General features: G+C 43.6%; 1 protein-coding gene across 3 annotated transcripts in view; it reads left to right on the top strand.

Moving 5' to 3' along the window:
* SUSD4 (sushi domain containing 4) overlaps positions 1-23,266 on the top strand; it is a 140,467-nt gene that overhangs the window by 79,617 nt on the left and 37,584 nt on the right. For 2 of the 3 annotated variants that reach the window (XM_019549527.1, XM_019549526.1), the window contains 2 exons: positions 8,461-8,673; positions 19,374-19,553. In XM_019549527.1, coding sequence (XP_019405072.1) covers positions 8,461-8,673; positions 19,374-19,553 — 393 coding nt within the window. The remainder of the gene's footprint in view (positions 1-8,460; positions 8,674-19,373; positions 19,554-23,266) is intronic. The other variant, XM_019549528.1, reaches the window with a different exon arrangement.

Raw genomic sequence — 23,266 nt, 5'->3', positions numbered from 1 at the left:
TGGGAGATTCTCCAGCCACAATCCACCTTCCTTCTACACTCTATGCTGAGGAAAAAAAGGCAGGAAGAAGTAGCTTAGAGTTGGTTTTGTTGTCTTAAGACAGGCTTATGAGTTCTTTGCACTTCTGAAACATGGGAACTGGCACTATGGCTAGGGACAGACATTACATATAAACCTTAGAGTTGGTTTCGCTGTCTTAAGACAGCCAAAACAGGTTTAAAACTGTAATAGAACATAAGTTCAGTGCACATAAACCAGTTTCAAAATGGCTGAAACTGGTTTAAGATAAACCTGGTTGAATGTAGTAGCAGACTTAACTGATTTGGTTCAAACCAGTTTATGCAATGTCTGTCTGTCACAGGAGCACTCAGCTGCCCTGTTCCTATGAAGGCTAAGGGCAGCTGCCAATCTTCAGGGCAGCTCAGGTGCCAGTTGCTGAGGCAACCGCACTGGTCAGGTGATCAGGAGGGGGCAGGGCCGGGCCTTTATAAACAGCCCAGGCTGAAGCCTAGGGAGCAGTCCCCCTCTGGCAGCCTAAGGAGCATAGGCCCAAAAAGGTGGGTCTGGGGCCAGGTAAGGCTAAGGCCACTTGAACCCCAATTCAGAGAAGGCCCAAGAAGGCAGGTCTGGGGCCAGGTAAGGCTAAGGCTGCCTGAACCCCAATTTGGAGAAGCCTGAGCAGGGTGGCCTGGGAGCAGGCTCGCACAGAGAGAAGGCCCAGGAGCGGGCACTGTCTGTGTGATTGAAGCCCCGGAGAGGGCACGGACTGAGAGACAAGGCCTGGTGTGAGGGAACATTCGGGCGGAGGCCTTTTGAGAGCGCCTCTGGGGAAGGTGTATGGGCAGGATAACATCTGGAAGATCTGCGAGGCTTGGGGCATGCTAAAGGGGACGTTGGAGGCACGTGTAGCCCATAAGACACGGGGGTACACCAGGTCACTCTGTACAGAGTAGGAGCCCGGACAATCCTAGCACCATGTCCAAGGGGACAGAGAGGCAGCCTCCCATATAAAAATATATATTACAGCAAGACGTGGCGGGCGAGAAAGAGGGTGCTGGATCGCCTACTTGGCACGGTAGGGGGCACTAGAGAGATTATGGCCGCTTCTAGGCCGTGCTCTGTGACACTGTCCCAGACCCTTTCCTGGTTTAAATTAAACCAGAGTCCCCCAGCATTCCAGATGCTTTGCAGCCCTGGGCTGGGCTGGGCTGGGCTGTGCTGTGCTCTCTGCACCAGAGACGGGGCTGGCCCCACCCCACTTCATAGCTGGAGTTCTGGTGGAGACTGCAGGCACAGCAGGGTCTGCCTGACTTCCCCTGCCCCCCACCCTTGTTGCTTGCTAGTCAAGCAGGGACCCCTTCCTCCTTGCCTCCGTCCCATCTTTCCCAGCCCCATGGACCCAAGGCATGCGGTATGCTAGCTAATGCTGAGAGGGGTGCGTGCGCATAATTTCACTGGGACAGGGAGACAGAATAATGCATACTTAGGGCTTTTTGGAGCTAAACAACAGGTCAGCTGGTAATATCCCTCCATTCTTTCCTTGGAAAAAGCTGTATAAAAAGCATTTGAACTAATGAGAGTGCTAGCTGGGGGCTGGCAGCACTCCTGCCCCTTGAGCAGTGAGCGGGGAAAAGCCTGGGACTGCAGGCAAGATGGGGGTTTAAACCTCTCCCTTACCAGAGTGACCTGTCCACCCCCTTCAGCTCAGCACTCTGGAAAGGAAAGGAGGGCTGCTTCTAGCCTGAGCCACTGCAGTCATGTGCCTACATTTCTTCAGTCCAGAGGCAATGTCTGTACAGGTTTCCCTCGCTTTATGCAGATGCTGTATGTGCGAATTCACTCTTATATAAGCTAGAATTTTTGGTATAAAAAGGGTCATCGCATAAGAGGTAAATTCACTCTTACACGATTGGTGTGGTAGAAGCCCACAGTCAGTTTCTGTGTGCCATGCACTGTGGAGTGATGCACACCAAAATATAGTCTCCTATGCGGATCTGTGCTCCTTGCTCGTTTGTCTGGGTGTTTCTGCAGTTGCCATCCACATTATGATAGTGCCCCATGCTTGTGTGTACTGTTTGGTGTTGGTGAGTATCAAAACTGTCTTGTAAAGTGGTAGAAATAGGTCTGGGGCTCAGTACAGTCTAGGTCTTGGAACATATCCCTATTTGTTACATTGTAAAGTGGGTTCCCTTTATAAGAATTCAAGTTATGCGCTGTTTTTGAGGAACACATGTACAGGATAAAGTGAGGGTAACTGTACAGTTGCAGACTGATTCAGGCTCAGGCTTTTTGAATGTCTGTCCCTAGCGTATGAGACACAGTTATTACTTTACTTTACTTGACTTCAGACTAAAACTACTATCACATGCTTTCATGGACTAAAGTTTACTCCATCAGATACTGTGGAAGGATGTGGACAAAGCAGTGTGTGGGAAGGAAAGATAAATTTGATTACAATAGGCAGAAAGCAGAGGGAGAGACACAAGGGTGGAGAGGAGGAGGGAGGCAGTTCTGGTGTGGTATCATCCAAAAGTAGGATGACATGTGATTTTTGCTGACGTTAACTGAGTTCAAGAATTGGGCCAGCTATATGACTGATCATTCTGAAGGATAAATGAGAAGTGGGGTGGGGGCATTGATCATTGCAGTTTTGGCTTTTTAGCGACTGCACAGTTACATTGCACATAATCTGATTGGTTTCTCCCTGTATCATTTTATGTATTTGTTTGCTCAAGAGCAAGAAACAAGAAATACTGTACAACAACAACTCCATTGTGCAGCCTCCAGGTGTTTTATTGTATTCTGTAGCTTGTAGGAGAAGCACACAGGAGCAGTGGTTTTGGAATGTTGCAGAGAATATATTTATACTTACCCTGAGGAGTTCCAGTTGCTTTCTAGAAAATTCCCATTGTGTGCTTGAGATGTTCCTCAAGAGGAATCTTTCTGATGAAGAGGTTTCTGGGAAAGCAGTAGTAAGAACATGCAATTTAGTAGGGCTGCCAATTGTAGTTGACAGATGCGATTAACGCTCATTAAAAAAATTAATGTATTAATTTGTTTTTGTGTTAATCATGCCCGTTTTGACTAGGGGTGGGCAAAATAGGTCTTGTGGCAGCTGGGCAGTAGCTGTTGCTTGGCTCAGGGGAAAAGCGGCTTCTTCCCCTCACTACTGCCATCCCCTTCTTGCTGCAGCCACCCAAAGCCCATGTCTACGTTGCCCTGCAGCACCTCTCCACTGCCATCACTGCTGTTTCCAGGCCACCCAGCAGGGCAGCCCAGGCACAGGCTCCAGGCAGCTGCAGCAAGAAGCCCCTGGCAACAGTGAGGGGGAAGGGCTGCTTTTCCCCTGTGCTGAGCAGCAGCTTCTGCCTGGCAGCCACTGCTGCTCAGTATGGGCAGGTGAGTCTGGAGCAGGTGCAGGTTGGACCAGGGTCAGGGCTGTGCGTGTGGGTTCCGGCTGGTCTACTCCAGCTGGCGGGAGTCTGGAGTGGGCACAGAGAAGATTGAGGCTGGGGCTGTGCACTGTTGGTGGTAGGAAGGAACCACAGGGCACATGGGCTCCAGGCTGTTGAATGTGGGGGGGAGAGGGGGGGAATGCTATTTTTTTTTTAACGGTATGATTAATAGCAACTTTTTTAAATTTACAATTAATTGCAATTAACTTTTTTTAATTATTTAATCAGCCTGTCACAGCACGGGGTCCTAGGAGTGGCCGTGATTTCTCCTGGTGCCCCCTACTGTGCCAAGTTGGCGATCAGGCACCTCATTCTCATCTGCCATGTCTTTGATCAAAAGGGAAGCTGCCTTTTTGTCCCCTTGGACACAGTGTTCTTATTTATCCTGGCCCCTGCTCTGTATAGCTTGATCTTTGTTGCACCCTGCCTTATGGGCTATGCGTGGCTCCTACCACCCCTTAGACCATGCCCCAAACATCTCAGATGTACCGGATGTTGTTGAGTCAGTTTCTCGGGGATGTCCTCCGGGGCTCCTCTCTGAGCTTGCACCCTCTCCGGGGCTCCTATTCTTGTGTGCCCTCTGGGCTATTTGCCTATGCACCCTCATGGGCACTCCCTAGCTTCTCCCATGGCTGCTGCCCGCCCTGGGCCTTTTCCCCGCAGTTTGTGTACAATCACCCTCCCTGGGGCTTTTCCCACACAACACTGCCCGACTGGGCCTTGCTTGTGCTCACGCCTGCACCGAGGCCTGCTTCCACGATCACACTGCCCACACTGGGGCCTTGCCTTGCAGCTCCTGCAATCGAGGCTCAGGTGGCCATAGCCATGCCTGGCCTCCAGACCCCCTTTTCAGGTCCTACACCTCTCTGGGGCTTCCCACAATCTGGCTCAGGCAGCCTTGGCCTTACCTGGCCCTCAATCCACTGAACCCCCTTCTCAGGGATGGGGGCAGTGTACCCCATAACTACTATTGCCTCTCTGGCACCAGGAACCCCCACACTACTGGGGCCTCCTCCAACCCCCTATAGCCTCTCCCAGTCCTCCGGTGTAACAACAAACAAACAAACAGAATAACACAAGCCCACTGGCTGTAACTCAAACAAAGCCTCTTGGCTAAAATGCGACCCTAAACCACCTGGTAGTTTATCCTCTGAAATCCCTACCAGGCTTTCCTCCTCACCTGGGAGCTGTTTCAGGCCCTTGGGCTTCTATAGACTGCAGTGCTTCCACAGAGCTCCTACTCTATCAACTGCCAGAGGAGAACTGCCTCTCTGGCCTCAGCCTGAACTACATTTATATAGTTCAGGCCCTGCCCCCTTCTGGTCAGCTGACCAACTGTGGTTGCCCTGGCAACCAGCACCTGTATATCTTCATAGGAGCAGGGCACCAAAGTGCCCCTGTGACACATCCTAGCTTAGGCTGTCCAAAGAAAGTAACCCTGTCCATACTTCAGGATTAAGCATTTTATGTTTTATAAGTTGTGAAAGGTTATGGTTAGCTTGGTGGGTTATTTTTTTGTTTTTGTTTTTTGTGGGTTTTTTTGTTTGTTTGTTTGTTTTTTTCCCCATCTACTAGTTGAATATGAATTTAGTACCATTTCTCTTATCACACAACTTCTGTGTCAGCCAGTTAGTACACATGACCCACATGCATTTAGTAAGAGTACATGCCTGACAGGAGTGGCATACTGGTGTACTTTGCAAGCATGCAAATTCTGAAATGTTACATTTAAAATGTACATGTCACCAAACTTTTATTTATCCCTGCATTTGGAGGAAATGTGGAACAAGTTCTTTGACTACATCATAAATTTTGGCTAAATCTGCATTCATAGATCCAATGTGTCACCAGTTGTTCTAGACTTGAAATTAACTCCTTTTCCTTGAGTAGGTCTCTTCCTCCTTTCTGCAGAATGGATATTTTTCAAGAGAATGATTTGTTTTTACCCAAACTTCCTGAATAAATTGGTCTCCTGTGCTGGCAAAACTGAAAATATCATGACTGTTCCGGTCAGAGCCTAAAGAGAGACAAGACATTCTCTTCCTCAGTCTTTTCTGACCCAAGACAGCTGCTGAGCCCCTCATTCTTTGCTGAACAAAGCCATGATTGGAGTTGGAATCTGCCACTTCTTTGCCCCAGGACATAGAAGCTCTCTTTCAATCTCAAGTAACAAGTTGAGACCACTTAAGTTTATTATGCTTTGTATGGGTTATATAAACCCATCAGTGCTTTTCCTACTTTAGCAAATGTGATAACCTTGCAGCAAAGTACGTGTATTCTGTTATGAGCTAAGTACAGAGAGTCAAAAGCCTGAGGCTGAATCTGTTCAAGCTGCAGGGTAGTCTAAACTGCCATGATTGAACTGATAAGCCAGTGATCAGACATTCACTTTTGATTCTGGAAATGCAGCCACATGCCTGTAATGGTCCAGGTAAAGCCAGGGGTGCTAGAGCTACCCCCTTGCTCTGCTGGAGCAGACAGTTTGGACCCAGGCTATCCCACCCACCTTGCAAGGAGGGTTCTGCAGGAAGGTGCAAAGCATTTTAGGATGTTGGGGCAGGGGGGAACTACAAGTTCATTTGAATCTGGAGGGGATCTAGGGCAGAAGTTCAATAAACTAATTTAACCTAAAATCAATTTGGCCTGATACTACATTCATCCAGGTTTATCTTAAACTGTTTTGGGCCATTTTGAAAGCATTTTATGTACACTGAACCTCTGTTGTGTTACAAATTTGAACCAATGTTCAATGACTTATACCAGTTTGTGTAATTTCTGTCCCAGGCCCTGGTGGCCATAAGCTGTCTAAGAAGAAGAATGTACATGCACATGGGGGCTATGGTTTTGCAACGTTTCAAAAGGATGGGGGTTCATCTGATGAGAGGTGGGACATGTGCTGCTCCAGCAATGAAAAGGACATGGAAAATGGCTGCATCAGTCCAGTTGGGTTTCCTCAGGGCATAAAGCAGTGGAGACCAACCTTTTCAGCAGGCATGCCGCAAGGTATTCCTTGCCCCCTCCTTAATTGCTGCTGTGACCCTGTCCTCCAGAGGCATACCTTATACAGGTTGCATCCTAGGGCAGCTGAATGGCGGGGAGGCTAAAGCCTCTATCTGCATGGAGCCAGAGAGAGAGAGCAGGAAACTGTTGTGAGAGAGGTGTGACTGCCAAGAGCCAACGTAACCTTTTCCAGGCCCAGCATTCACCATAGTTTTATTTGGCGAGTGAGGATCCAAAGCCTAAATTCAGCAGGGCCAGGGAAGTGTTAACCTGGCTCTTTCTAGTAACACCTGACAACTCTACAGCAGCATCTTGCACTCACTTTGATCCACACAGCCCAAGGCTTGGGCCTCTCTGCCTCCATTCCAGCACCTCCATTAATTGAGTGTTTGGGGCTCATGTGTCGCACACAGCTGCTGCCTGTACCACTTGTGGCAGGCATGCCTCTTGTTGGCCACCTCTGGCATAAAAGAACCCCAAGAAGGTATAAATATGAGATAAGCCAGCAATCCTGCAGGTTTCACCTGACTGGGTCTGGGGAAGAGGGATGTGTAATGATGCTCTAGTTATTAGTCTCCTGACAACTATTAGTTACTGGTGGAATTCAGAGCAGCCAGGAGTCTTGTACCTGTCTAGAATCAGCCATGGATTCAGGAAATGCCCATTAACTCCCTAACAACCAGTTACTGAATTCAGGTTCCACTGGACAGGGCAGATAATTTGGCTACATTGTAGTTTTCCCTGCATGCTTGTCTTACTCCCAGGTGCATAGTTAAGGGGTTACCAGCCTGAAGAGCAATCCCTAGCTACCATGGAAGTGTCCCACATCACCTGTGGTGTCTTCTATTTGGCTGCTACAGTTCCACATGCGGCCCTCCAGCTTTGGCCCATAGGAAAGAGAAATTTAATTCAGGAAAATCCTTGCTGTAGGATCTTCAGTCTCACTGGCCGTATTGTGGAGGCACTCAGTGCTTATCATGCAGGGGAATGACTGAGACCTTCTGATGCTTTTCTTTGAAAATCAAAACATTAAAGCCCCAGTTTGATGGTTTTCAAATTTTCCAGGCATCCCTCCCACTGGCATTAATTGCACCCCTGCTGTACTTTTTGCAAAGCTGTTTTCTATTTCAATATGCAGTACATGTTCAATGTAGCACTAAACCTCTGTTGCTCTGCAGTATAAAAAGCTTTATTTTATGCAAATAGCATTGTACACATTGAAATGAGCTTGACAAAATGCTAAACACTCACATTTTACAAATGCGATTTCTGGCTTTTTGTTTGTGTTCCACTTAGTTCTACGTCTTAACAAAGACCCTGCTGGCATTCATTCATATCAGTGGCCCTAACACCAGTGTTTTAACAATACCCTGGCTGACCACAAGCCAACTCCATACAAGATCTCACCTACTGCCATCAAAACATCCCTTTCCCTATGCATTGCTCCCACCCCATTCCTCAAAGTGTCCATTGCATCCCCAGTCAGTTCATTTCTTGGACTGGCTTCTGGTTCCTTGGGTGGTAACTATATTTTGTATTATTTCTGTTCTCTCTTTGCTCTTGTCCTCCCCTTTTTTGTTTCTTCCTCCCTGCTTCACTACACTTCTTTTTCCTGTGATCTTTCCAGATCCCTCAGACCCATTAGCTGCTACTGATTGGCTGTAGATACATTGCCCTGCTATCCCCACACGTAGCTTCCATGGGTGCTTTACTCTTTATCTATCATTGGCTGTATTGACCTCATTTTCACTCCTGCCTCAGTAGGTGTGTGAGGCTATGAAGTGTTTCAGCACCTGGGATTTTCTGAAGGTGCATTGTTAGTTGGCACTATTAAAAGGATTACAGGTCTCCTTGCATAAGGAGCTTGGTGAATGATTGCTGTGTGGATGCTCTCCATTGGCGCTAGGTCCAGAAGCTGTCACCACAGTAAATCCTAGAACAAGGAAGACTGCTAACTATAGGAGGAATTAACACATGTAATTCCTTTACATTTTTGTTGATATAGGGTTCGAGGACCTCCACACTTGTGCTGATCCAGGAATCCCTGAACATGGATACAAGACACCCAGTTCTGGCATTTTCTTTGAAAGTTCTGGAGTCCGATTTCACTGCCAAGAAGGATATAGACTTGATGGTCCTTCAAAAAAACTGTGTGTGAGACATTTTAATGGCTCCCTGAGCTGGAGACCAAGTGATATACCTGTGTGCCTACGAGGTGGTAAGTCAGTTTTGTTAAAGCATGTCAGAAATGTCAGCTGTTATTGTCTGGATCCATCCCATGCAGAGTGCAGAAGGTTGGAGCCCATATAATATGCTTATACATTATTTGTATTTCCATTTCTGAGCTAAAGGTGTCAAGATGGATCAGTGAGGTGGGAAGGTGTGTGTGTGTGGGGTGGGGTGGGGTGGGGCAGGGACATAAAGGAACTGTAGCAGTGACTAAGAAATGGAAGTAATAATGTTTCTCCTTTTGTCCAATTATAAGTTAATTTATTGTGGCTTTTGTTGATAGAAAGAAAACTCCCCCAATAACAGTATATTTTACTAGCCTGTTAGTGCTCTTTTCTGTAAGATCTTACTGTGAAAATGTAAGTAATTGCTAATAGTACTAAAGATGAATGTTAATCAGAGGATTAACTATCTATTATTATTTATTACATATATGTAATGCATAATTCATTAGGGGAGAACAAGTAAGGGAAGTAGTGGTTTATTGGCATACTATAATTTTACTACTAGGTAATCCAGACACTTATGGAGTAAAGCAACTTGATTTTTATTATACATAAATATGTTAAGAATTTTAAAATATATCTTGTCTCAAATAAGTTATGTTTCCTTTTAAGAGATTTGATGAAATTGGGGTTAGACTAGCAAAACACAAACATAAATTTTGGCCAAAATTATGTGTAAGTAGTGCTTTCTATTCATTTCGCCAGATACATTAAAGCTACTCTTCTTTCTCCAACTGATTTATTTTTGTTGAGTAGAGCTTATAATCAAGAGTCATAAAAGCACCAGTAGGATTTATGCTGTATCTGTGTGAAACTTCTCAAATATTTTTTGGGCAGGAGTGTTATCTCTTTGTTACATTATGAGCTAGGAGGCAGAACCTGAGCAGGTGGGTTCAGTGGAGTTACTTTGAGTGTACACACATGTTTTTAGGGCCTGATCCTGTCCTCACTGAGGTCAGTAGCAGGAATTCCATTGACTTCAGTGAATGCAAGGTCAAATTTATTAAAACTTTCTGCACTTTGTGTAAGGACCTAGAATATAGACTTGATAGTAGTCTCATTTGCAGCTAATTCTGTTTTTCTTTTTTTTTTTTTTTCAGTAAATCTTGTTGATTTGTTTTTGTTCTTTATTTTAATTGTCCAGCAAGGAGATCTTAAAGCAGAAATCTCCTGTTCCAGTCCAGTTAAAAACCACAATCCTAGAGAAGTCTAATCCCATTCCACTTTTGCTAAAAAGACACATTTTATTACAAAATGCTTTGCATATTTCATACTGTAGCAAAGATAATCCTGTAGATATCATTCAATAAAATAGCAGTTATTTTTTGGTTTGGGAATGTACACATGCACCTATTTTATTCAAACACTCCCATATTTCATCCATTTGTCATAGATACTAATCTTCTTCAAACAAATGATTTTTTGTGGGAAAAAAAATAAAATGGAGTAACAAAAAGAAAAAACTATATTTAAAATGGGTACTAAATTAGGTGTGAAAAGCTAATTTTTATAACATTACTGAGTCTTTGCTATGGGAGTTTCTTCTCTGCACGTGTCTTACTAACTGTGCAGTAGCCTAATATTACTGCAAAGTAGTGCATCACAGCACAAACAGTGCTAATATGCTACTGCACAATATTATTAGGCTACTGCACAGTAGCATCACTAAAGGTGTACACGTATACAAATACAGATGTCACTTGTATATTTGATTTATACAAATACTAAATTTAATGTGCACTAACAACAGTGCATTAACGAATGTGTAGATGCGCCCTGTATCTCTGAGACAGAACATGTATTACTTGCTACAGTTATTACACTACACTAAGCACTAGTATGTTCTATTGCATATATAAAAAAAACCCAAACAAACAAAAAAAAAAACCCCAACTGAGTAGACATCCATGGGTGAAGTCTTGTCCCACAGAAGGCAATGACAAAACTCCTTTTATCTACAGTGGGCTCAACATTTTAGCCTGGGAAAATATCCAAAATATTGAGGAATGATCATGTGGTAGTCTGAGTGATAACAGTTGCCCAGGAGATGATCAGTCATTAACTCCCAGTACTGTCTTTAAAATGTATTGCCTGTCAAGGCCCTGATCAATCAAAGCACTGAAACAGAGCTTAATTGCAGGCATGCAATCAGTCCTTTTAAAGTCACATATTTAACCCTATGTTTACACGCTTCCCAATTAGGCAGTCTTTCCTAAATGTGAGGCCTAACACTATAGCCTAAACAGTCACAGACTTCAGTAACAGGGAGAAGCAGTTTGTTTTTCCCACTCTGCCTTTGCATAAAATAGTTCCTGGTTCAGAGGCATGTATTCAAGCCTATCTTTGGTTGCTTCTAGCTGTAAATGAGTCCCTGGTTGTTCAGGCTGGGGAGTGTTATACTAGCCACATCTCTTCCTTGTTTGATGTTGGGTATGGAAACTGGTATAGTTTAACCATGCTAGCTTGATGGCGGAGTGGCGGGCGGGGTATTCACTCTGCTGGACATTTGACTTTGATGCATATGACATTCATCAGAGGGACTTAAGTATATGTTTATGGGCATTTCTGAATTGGGGCTGTAGTTATAAGACAGGAGTGATTGATAGGCAATACAGTAGGATGGCACTTCTGGGATCCATTTGGAGAGGATGTCTAAGCAATTTTGGAGTTTCATGGTATCTATCAAAGGCTTTGTGCTTGTCATAAAAGTCTTCACTGCAGAATTTTTTTCTTTAATAATATGTGCAGAAATAGGCAGTAAATCTGGATTTCAGAATGCCATGTGTATCACTGTTACCTGTCACAAGGTGAAATACATGTGATAAACCTGGCCACTTAAAGCAGAAGCTGAGTTTTGCACTTGCCACATGTAAAGAACTCCATTTGTGCTTTATGTAAATCTGAGATGATGCCATCTGGCCCATTAAAACACTTGTTTTTAATATGACTGCCTTAATGTTGGAGCATTAAAAAAAACAAACACCTAATGTATCACAATTTATCCCAAACTTTATCCCAGAAGCCTGACTTTTAACTAAGGACAGTTTGCATATATAAAATGATTACCCAGCAATTAACTAGAACAGTCTACAGTCAATAGTTGCTTTACAAACTAGAGCACTGATACTATTCAAAAGAGAATGGAATGACAAGCTGTATAAAGTTATTCACATAAAAACAAATCTCCAGGCTTACCTGGTGATTTTCAGTGAATTGATTTGATTCTGCAAGCTTGCCATTTCCTGTTAAGGTGCAGACTATCTTAAGTGTCAAAACAAGCATGCAGTTGCACAGCACAGCACAGCATGACTAGATACTTGATAAATGCATGTCTCGAAAATTTATTTACTTAGGATTAAATTCCTTTGTGTGTGTTATGCCTGTAACTGCCATCAGTTCTTATGTGGTTGTCCACATACATCTCAAGGTGCCCAAGTTAGACTTCTGTCCTTGCTGTTTAAGAGTAAGAGGCTGTGTTGTTTTTTTTTGCTCTTTAATCCTCTCCTGCCTTGAATATGTGACTGCTGAAACTGTTGGAGTACTCCTAACAAGACCTAATGGCTTCCTCTCAGACTGAGTTTTTAGTTACAGTGCATTTGAAGGCTGCTTTCCAGTTCCCGAGCTACAGAGCATGCAGCTAGAGTAGGGTATCTCTACACTGTCGAGTCTTAAATCAATAGAGATGTATGTTTTGTGCTGCAGTTACCAACCTGTGGAATGAAGACAAGGTTACTTCCTTTCTCCTGCATTGTGTTTGTCTTGTCTATTTAATTTGCCACATCTTCACCCATAGGAAGAGTGAAACCCTATGCTATGTCCACGTGGCATAAAGCAGCGCTGATAGATACCCAAGCTAGTTCTCAGTGGGTTAAAATAGATACCAGAATCATCGCAATCATGTTAGTGCAGTGCTGAGCCTTGGTTTGTCACGATAAATTAGTCCAGGCAGAGTAATCTTCTAACATACTTCTTCTTTTGGTATCCACGCTACTTAGTTTATATATTGCATAGCCAGGTGAAGATCCAGGGCAGGGTGCAGTGGTTTCCCACTTCAGTTCCTCCACTTCTGCCATTCATGGAAGCCCAGAGCTCCAACCTGTGGTGCCTGCCACATCTTCCTGGCCCTGAAGGCCAAGGGTACAGTCCTGCCTGTACCTCCACCCCCAGTTCAGAATCATGTATCCATTGTTGTGCAGATCCTGTATGTTGTACATACAGTGCTTAGAACAATACAGCATCAGTTTTAGTTGAGCCTTTAGGCACTACTGAAATAAGAGTAATGACGGCAGGATTCTTGTTGTACTTCCTGGAATGTGATCTGTTTGTTATTGCCATAGTAATCATACCAGTGTGATTCTGCACTTACAGGCCACAGGTGAAGTCCATGTCACGCAGGTTAGCAGCTCCCTAATAACATACCACAGAACAGTGGCCTTTTTCACATTTGTGCACACACAAGTAGGCCATGCCCTGCCTCACAACTGCCTTTGATCACTGTTCTTGAGAGGAGGAAGGGTTATGAAATGCTCTCTGAAATCTTACTTGACCTGGGTCATGTATTTTTTCCATGCCATGCTTTTTCAACTGAATAGAGCAGACAAACTGGAGAGATCATGCAGTGAGCCTGCATAAACCAAGGACCTCTTGGTGTAGCTGAGTTTGGGCAGTTTAATAATGGCATGCCAAAATTCAGACCACAGTATTTTAAGCTGTATCTTGAAATCACTTCCTTCCTTTAACACGGGCACATGAACTTCCAAAACCAGAAATCCTAATATGCAGCATTCCATCTTTACCAAAGTTGAGCAAAGCTGGAGAATTATACATGGGAAGTAGTAGCATCTGCAGGAGCTGCATAGCTCAGTTGGTAATGTGACCGGCTACAGACTAGAAAAAACCTGGATTTGATTCTGGGTGAGGGCAGTGGGTTTCTACTCATTGTTTCCAGCTCCAGTGTGGCCTTGAGACCCACCCAGCTTTCTATCCAGTGGGTACCAGGGGTTACCTGGGGGTGAAAGTGGATGGAGCATGGTGCTGACCACATTATCCCCTCCTTGTGTTTAAGTTCCAGAAACAGTGGAAACTTGCCTCCACTGTCCCAATGGCCTGTAAATGGGATGCCGTTACCTTAACTAGTAGTATCTGCAGGCTGTCCCTCTGTGAAAGATGACTTACGTTTACAGTGTTTGGGCTCCTAGAATTTCACAAATTTATGTGCCCTGCTTAGAACATGATTTAGGCCAGGGGTGGGCAATTATTTTGGGCAGAGGGCTGCTCACTGAGTTTTGGCAAGCCATCAAGGACTACACGACAAGTAGCCCTGGGTGGATTAATATTAATTTTCTAAATTTCTTAGGGGCCCCACAGACTGGATAGAACGGCCTGGCGGGCCGCATCTGGCCCCCGAGCTGCATTTTGCCCACTCCTAGTTTAGGCTCTCCTGGTTTAAAATATATGTATTAAATTTAAATGGATCATATGAAACATCTCCAAAATAGAATATATAAGTAGCATACTTTTCTCTGTAATGCTGTGTAAAGATTAATAATTACATGGTATGGTTTCCAGGTTCCAACGTATTTGCGGCAAAATACTTGAGAAAAACACACACACTTTCTGGGGCCAAGAAGTTTTAAAATTGAATCACTTATTCTCAGCTGTTCCAAATGGAATCTATGCTGGCTAATGCAACTGCCTGAAGGAAAGACCATAACACTTTATTCATGATTAAATGCTAAACAATATAAATTCCCCCAGCGAGAAACTAGTTTGCTCAGAAGAGTACAGTAGGTTGTATTATTGTGGATACAAGGGTCTGGAAGCAACTGAAGCTTGCAATAGGCCCATTATCTACGCCAGCCTAGATGTAGCAGGCCAATAATGGTACAGTGAACAACTGTCACTGTAGTCTGCCAACATCCATCTGATTAAAATGGTTCAATCTACAGCTGTCATTTGGGATAATAGGAATGAAGTCACTGTAATAGATTGTTGTTACAGGATCAATTCCCCCTGCTTTGAAAATAAATTCTCGTATTTCACCTCAGCATATACTCTGCCTCTGTATTTATGTAGCAATGGAAAACCATTATCCCAAAAGTGAGCTGTGTATTGGCATTATCTTTTGTCACTCGCCCTCAGCTTCTGAGTCAGGCAGAAGATCAGGTTCTCTATCTTTGCTATTCCATTCCTGAAGACTTTCACTGAAGTCTCCTTGTGGCAGCATTTAAATTCATCGTCATGCCTTGCTGTTTGGGGCATCATTTTGGACTCCTGTGTTCACTGTCTTGTTTGAGGAGTTCCCAGCGTTTTGAGACTGTGTCTAACTATTGAGCAAGGTGTGATTAGTACACTTATTAGGTGATTAGTACACTTATTAGGCTATGACTTTAGGTACTCTAGAAATGAATAAATAATATAAACCTTTTGGTTTCTGGTCATCTGCAGCACTAGACATACTGCTATCATCACTCAGAGTCTTAACTAGGAATTTTGGCACCCTGGGCAGAGATGCCTGCAAACAGGTGCCAAATGCCAGAGAGTCTTGCCTCCCCATACATGGACTCCTGCTTCTGTGGTATGGCTTGGACTCCCTGGGGGCTACCATTTTGGCACCTCCTCCAAATCGGAGCCTTGGGACTGGTGCTTTTCTTGCTTGCTCCTGGTTATACCATTGTCACTGCCCATTAATGTTCCCGTGGATGGCAGTTGTACTCTGTCTGAATACCTGGCAAACAATACCATCAATCAATCAATTAAAGGTATCAGGGGAAATCATTGACTAGTACTTCTTTCTAGATCACATAATATAGGACTGCCAAATATGATGTAGTCTCAAAAGGACAGCTATACACTAAAAGTGTAAAGGGATGTAGTTTTAAATTGGAGCAAGGAACAACTCTCCAATAAAATGTTGGTGAGATTTGGTGACTGAAAGAATCACTGAAAAACTGAAGGAATCATAGGACATCATTTATTTCCTCACTCTTGCTAATTGTTCATCTAGTCTAGTTCAAAATTGTCTCTGCCTTGTTTAGACATTATGCCTCTAACAAGCAAGCAGCTTGAAAGCAAGATGTTACAATTCATCCTCTATGTAGATGATCATGACTGGTTGCTAAAACTAAATTTAATATTACTCTGACCCCCTAGGGAAAAAACAACTAGAGAAATAGGCAGAAGCTTTCTCTTGTTTCACTAAAGTATGCGGCTCCCAAATGGTTTTTAAAACAGGCTTCTTTTTTGATATATGTTGCACTCCAAATGGCAGGTCATCATCTCCTGGGACAGAAATGTTTGTAAAGCAGCACAAAACAGGCTTATGATTTTTTATGTGGAGCATTTTAGTCTTCTTATGTTTTCTGGTGCTTAGTAATTCTTTACTGCTGGTTCTGACATAGATTGCTTACTGGCATCCAAACAGATGATTTCATGGATATATTTCTTCACATTTTTTCCTTTCTCTAATCTTATTCCACATTTATGAGGAGGATGAACTTTGAATCACCTCTGCTGCCTTCACTTATCCATTTGCCTGGCCTTTAGCAATGTAGTGGCAGCAAGGTTTTTTTGCCAGCCTCTTTTTCCTGCCCAATCTTCCAGCCTCTGTTTTTATTTATTTATGTATTATTCCATCTAAACACCACTCTGCTTAGCACCATGGTGTATATGTGCTCATATATCACTACTACACCGATTCTCCATCATGCTTCATTTAGCAAACAAGATTTTCAAAGCTGGCAGTTGATTTGGGTCCAGTTAGGTTTTGTGTGCCTAAATGGAGACCACTGAAAGAAGCCTGGTTTGAAAGGGAAGATGCTGAACATTTTCTGAAAATGAGGCGTATTTTGGGCACCCAAAAACAGAAGCATTGAAAGTTACTAGTTACTTTAGAACATCTTGGCAGATGAATTCACTTGAGGCTTGACTTGCTACTGTTTTACTCTAGTTTTATATTGCTGTGACTCAGTTGACTTCAGTGGAGACACTGATATATTAAACCGGTATGTATAATGCAGTACAAAATCAGGGACTTTTTCTTTATCCTTTGGATTAATATGTGAAATCCACTATATCTCTTAGAAACAGAAATTATCCTCACATTAATTTTACCTTATTCAGCATCTCTGCATTGAGGACATACAGGCTAAGACAGATAAGTATGTATGTGAATTAGGACTCGGTGGCCTTTTTATGACCACAGCTCTCTGTAAAATGGTTAACATGATGTGATCATAGGAAAGCAGGGCTGGAAGGTCTTCACAAGTTCATCTACTTCTGCCCCCTGCTCAAGGCAGAATCCTCCCTGACTAAAACAGTCCAGCCAAGTGTCTGTCTAATCTGTTCTTGAAAATTTCTAGGTATCCTGTGTAAATGCTTGACTACTCTCAGAGTCAGAAAGATCCTCCTAATGTCCAACCTAAATTTCCCCTGCTGCACTTTGAAGCCATTGCTTCTAGTCCTGACCCCCACAGCCACAGAGAATAGTCTGTGTCCCTCCTCTCTGTATTTGCCTTGCAGGTATTTGAAGACTGTTATCAAATCCTCCCACCCCCTCAATCTTCTCTCCCCCAGACTAAATAACCCTAGTGTCCTGGGAGGCGAAGTAATGCAGGGCACTCACCAGCAGCTTGGGACAAAGCAAATGTGGAGCAGAGAGAGGAACCCATGTGGCTCGTTAGCCGCCTCTTCGTACAGTTGTGGCCGGCCGGTGACATCAGCATCAGACTCCGGCCAGCGAAAATAAAAATGGTGGCCACAGCTGCGGAGGGGGCAGATAGTCAGGAGACGGAGCTGCAGCTGACGCCGGCGGCAGAGTGGGCTCCATGAACAGACCACAAGGAGACCAACAAGCTGGAGGTGATGTTGGCTGGGGAGAGAGGAGCACGCCGTTGAAAACCCCTGCTGAACAATGGAGGAGCGACTAGCTGGCCAAGTGAAGGGAGAGTGGAAGCAGCCCCCTAGAGTGCAGCAGGAGCCAGGTGGGAGTGCCAGGACGGCGGGGTGTGAAGGACAACATGCCAAGAGGTGAAGACCTGGGGACAGCCCTGAAGGGGGTTGCAATCGGGGCGGGGATCGCCGCTGGGGCCCGGGGTGTTAAGCGATGGATTGGAGGCAGTTCGGAGAGCGACGAACTGAGGGAAGAGTCATCCCTTCCCTTAAGGGTCCAGGGATGGGGAATAGGTTGCGGGTTGGTGGAGGTATATTTGTTTTGTTTTGGACTACCCCAAGCTGGGGGCAGAGTCTATAGGGATACGTCCTTGTGGTGGGGTTGCAGGGAAGCCTTGGTAGGGGCTATAGTGGGGAAGGTTCCCTGTGGGATGGGATCGAGGAATGAAGCACTGCAGGAGCTAGCCTGTGGGGCAAGCAGAGCCTCCCACCATTGGTTCCAGAATGCAGAGTGGCAAACGTGATCTGCAGGGAAGGCCGCAGATAACAGCGAGGCGGTCCACTGCAGGTGGCGTGAGGCCAGGGTGTAGGGGTGGTGGAGCCCCATGAGCAACTGTCAGGCCTAGCCTGGGCCACCAAGGGACATGCTAACTGACCCCGCCTACTGAGGAACACCAAGACATGGCAGATGAGAATGGGGTCGGTGACGTGGGAGGAGAGAACTACCTCGATGACATCCGCCAAGAGATCAAAGTTGCCCGAGAGCAGCTAGTCGAAGCCCGGCGGTCGCACCTAGTTCTTTCAGCCTTTTCTCATAAATCTTGCCTCCCAGGCCCCTATTCATTTCTGTTGCTCTGTGCTCAGACTGTCTACATCCTTCTTGAAGTGTGGAGTCCAAAACTGGACATACTCCAGGTGAGGCTTCACAAGTGTTCACCAATGATTTCCTTGTTTAAGTATTTTTCCTGCTTTATTATCTGTGATTGATTATCATGTAGGATGAAAATAACCAAAAACAAAATAGAATGAGCAATAAAATAAGGTGTGTTTTGCTGTTAGCTTAAGATTGACCATCTCTGAATAGAAATATAAATATGTAAACTCTGTTCCACAGCATCTAAACCTAAAAGGAATGTAGAGGGCTCTTTAGATTAAATCTGCTGCCTTGCTGCTTTGCAGATTCCCAGGTAATGAAGAGATATGGCTACAGATATTTAGGCATAATACTTCTGCCGGGGACTTAATTGATATACAGCTGAGATTGTGGAATGAAGGTCTGCTATGTATGAACTCTGGAACAGATCTGTGTGGACCCTGCTGAACGTACTTGATGTGTGTTCTCTTTTTTTGATTAAAATGTAATTGTCCCCATTTCTCACACTGTACCAGCATTTCATCCTTTCTTTTCTCCTAGCCCCTACCAAGGCAGCCCCTGCTGCTTACACTGGCTTACTGTACGTGCAGTTTAACTTGTATATCTGATAAAAAGGGAATGTTAATAACAATCTCTCTAAACCCTACCTTGACCTAAGCGCTATATACCTCCGTGTTCACAGAATTTGGAAATATGAACCTTTATCATAAGACTGCAGACTTGAGTATCATACAACAGATATAGAATTGATGGTTTGCTGGAGAAAGTGTATTTTAACTGAATTTCATTTTTTTGCTCTGCAGTGTGCAAACTGTCTAACTGGAATTAGATATATTATGGTTTAACTTTGCTTAAGAGCTTGACTGTCAAATGGCTGACTGAATTTTTTTTTAATTAAGTTAATAATATTTTTTTATAAAGTCACAGATTGCCTTGTTCCACATGTTGAAGATGCAGAGATTCATAACAAGACATACAGGACTGGAGATCAGTTAATAATCAGCTGTCATGAAGGATTCCAGATCCGTTACCCTGACTTAGACAACATGGTTTCAGTATGTCAAGACGATGGAACATGGGATAATCTGCCCATTTGTCAAGGTTTTGTACATCAGAAAATCCTATTTTATAGTTTGTGTATCTTGTATTTTTTTCCTGTTATTACAGAGAATAGAAGTGATCTTCTAGGTCCCGGTTACAGAGCATTCTAATAGTACTTCTGCAAAAGCTTTTAAATTTGCTCACCCTATGTATTCCCTGGAAAAAATAAAATTCCATGTTCTTTACCATACCTTTAACATAAAATAGTATTTTAGATGTTATTTGCTAGTTTAAAATCTGAGACAAGCCTGTCTTTCCTTTTAATGAAACATGGTGCAGCCCACCTCAGTGAGAAGGCCAGCACAAAGTTTTGGAGACCACACAAGCTGTGGGCCCACCTGTGGCTCTGTGGCTCACTACCAGCTTTAGTGAATGAGCTATGCTTTTAGCTGACTTTTTTGCTTTTGTGAGCCCAGTGAAGTGGACACAGGGAGAAGAGGATAATGACATAAAACTTAAGAGTGTACCGGGCCTAATTTGGCATAGGAGTTAGTGTAGTAATAGTGTTTGAAAAGGAGAAAACCCAGTTTAAGTTGTGTCTAGATTGGAACAAGTAGGTGGAGCTAAGATGGCTGTAGTGCGCACATGCTAACTAACCCTCATCTAACTATGATCTTTTTCCCTCTAGCAAGCAGAGGTTAGTATTTTTTACCACAGTTAGCTGGCTGAGGTTGACTCTAGGCTTCCCTTGAAGCAAATCTTGATCAATTAAATAGAGACAAGGGGTACTTATACACATACTTGTTAGGTCTCAGAAGTGCCAGAGATCCATCACTTCAATTAATTGAGTCTCCTCTGCATGGGAGCTGATGCGCATCATGCTGCGCCACTTGTATAAGTGGCAAAATGCGCGTCAGCACAGAGAAAATGGTGGTGGTGCGCTTTTGAGTGAAAGCACCTCCAAGGTGTTTTAATTCAAAAGTGCACCGCTGCCACTTCCTTCACATTGGCACACATTTTGTCACTTATACAACTACCAGCACTGTGACATTTGGTGTTTTTCAAAGTGCCCGGCATGATGGCACTTGTATGTATAAAAATACCCTGGAGTTTAACCTGCATCCCTGCTAAGGAAAAGGTTGGGTTTTGTTATATGTTATCTAACCCCCACTTAACTTTGATCTGTATTTGTAATCTAAAGCCCTAGTGTTTAATACAATTTAAAAAGTGAGGCTTGACCGTGTGAAATGCCGAGCAAAGTGAAGTCAGTGGATATAATGGGTGCTTGCCCTCTCAGAGTTAGATAAGCCTTTATGTTTGGAGCACAATAGGGAATTGCATAATGAAGCACTGTATTTTAGCAGAGTTAGAGTTTTAGACTGTTATAACTTATTATTATCCTGGTGCAAAGGTGTCTTACATCAGTTTTATAGATCCTGTTCTGCTAATAGTGCTCCCACTCAAAATTCAGGGAGATCAGAGAAACCATAAAATTAATCTAGCATAATCAAACTCTGCTGAAAACAGACAGTTGCTAAAAACACTCTAGCTAATATAGAAGAAAATATAAGTCCTTGAGTTCCCAGGGGCTTTATTTTTTAACACGGTGTGTGATTCTATGCATAATTCATAAAGAAATGAGAGTTCTTTGTGGCACTTGCACATTGAAGTTTGGGCAAATGGAGCTGGCCTAGCTTCGTCATTTAGATGAAATGAATTGTATCTGTGGGTTTTAGCAAAACAAGTAGAACCTTTAAGAAAACCAGTCTTTCCAGCCAAAAGAGTGAATCCACTTTAAAGCATTGCATCCCTCTTCAAAGGGAATTTGTTTGTGATAATTTTAAGTGTACTTGCCATTTTTAAACAAACAGTAATGAGCACCAAAGTGCTGTCTGTCTTGTGCATAGGAGACTTGGTCCTAGAATTAACAGGTGGAACCTGTCTGGGTTGTTACTGAAATGAGCCATTATATCTATTGGTATGTTGTTTTCCTCAACTATGATATCAGAGACCTGGAATAGAAACAGCTGCTGCCACAAACTCCTCTTCTGCTGTGTGTTCAGTTTTCTGCTAAACCCTCAGATCTCCTCATGTTTAATTCAGTCTTTGCCACATTTTTAAAAAAGTAAATACTATGCTAGTAAAAGGTACTAGGCCAAGAGCTCTAGAGTGCTGTATTGTGTAGGCGCGGTGCAGGCTTCTTCACATTGCCTTGGCAAGTGCTCCATAATCTCCTTCTGGGCACCCCAGGGCAGTGTTTGGTCTGTCTGTTAGGACAGCAACTGAGGACATTAATGTGATTTCAACATTGGACTTGGACCAGCAACTGATTCTTGGCATTCCCACTGCTCATGGGTATGTTTCTCTTTTCCATATAAGTTACTGTATACTGTCAGAACCGTGTAAGGAACCTTCAAGTAAATGAGAATCAAGGCCAGCGACTCTGGCCACTGGATAATTATGACAGTAATGGAGAACCAAGTACTTTGTTTTTTATTGCCTCCACTTCCCCATTCTTCATTTTTCAGCAAATTAAACATTTTGGCAAAATTAAAAGCAGTACAAATTCTTAAAGATGAAAAGATTAATTTAGTCTCAATGTGCTCATAGTGTGAATGCGCGTGTGGTTTGCAGTACTACAGACCTGTCTGCGATGCCACAAACTGCACACACTGTAGATACAGGCATTTGCTGCACTGCTCACTTGCAGTGCAGTGGGGGTTTTTTGGCACTGGGAGATCCCAATGTCAAAAAAAATATGCACCAGAAAAAGGTTGGGCAGCGTGTGTGGCTGCACTGCCCAAAGCCAGAGCCTGGCTTGCTTGAGCCATGCTCCAGCTGGTGACCAGGCTCCACATGCCCACAATGCTGCCAACAGAGTCCTGGGAAACTCCTAGGACCTCAGATAAGGCTTCTGGGCCAGCCTAGGTGCTGGCCCCAGCCTCCCCTACCCACCAAGGCAACTTGCTATACGCCAGAGCACACATTCAGGGGTCTTCCCTAGCAACAACTAAGCAGCAGGACAACTATAGTTACTGTTGTTTGTCCCCAGGGACTGCACATTCTCCCTCATGGGTACATGCCCATAGAATTAACAGGTGGACCTGTTAACTATATTTGAAAGTAGAGGAAAATGTATATACATATTTGACCTTATACTTTAGAGATTAAATAACAAGCCAGTTAACCAAAAGACAGTCTTTAAATACAAAGCTTGAATGTAACTCTCATATACCATCACATCTGACTTTGAGGAAGCAGGTTTCTTTTGTGTATATTGGTGCAGACTATTATTTTGAGGTTTATTTTTAGAATGTAGATGTCTAGTGTGATTCCTAGGAGCACATAGACACCTAACGCCCATGAAAATCCCACTATATGCTTTCAGTGCCTAAAGACCGTTAAAAATCTGTTCCTAAGAGCCAAAATTATTTCTGGTATAATTTTACTAAAGATAAATTTGGCCGGTTTCAAAGTCTGATTCTTTGTTGCTGTCACACAACAGACTGGTTATTTTTTCATGTAGGAAGCCAGTATAAACTGTTCTGACTGCAGAAAATCGTTCTGTTCCATATTTGGCCCAGCAGAAAAAGCAATAGGCAATAAATAAGACTAGAGCAGTTTTAGTTGAGTAAGGACGTTACGGAACCAATAAAATAGCCATTAATAGCTGTTTTGTGGAGAACTGAAGGTACTGCAACAAGCTTTATTTTCCCCATGGGCAGTGCCCAGACTAATTTACTTACTTCTTCACCTACATTAGAGTCTGTTCC

The sequence above is a fragment of the Crocodylus porosus genome, unplaced genomic scaffold, assembly GCF_001723895.1.
Source record: "Crocodylus porosus isolate Cpor-Errol unplaced genomic scaffold, CroPor_comp1, whole genome shotgun sequence".
Classification (NCBI taxonomy): Eukaryota; Metazoa; Chordata; order Crocodylia; family Crocodylidae; genus Crocodylus; species Crocodylus porosus.
Note: the sequence above shows the minus strand (reverse complement) of the source record. Positions and strands in the feature narration are given on the sequence as shown.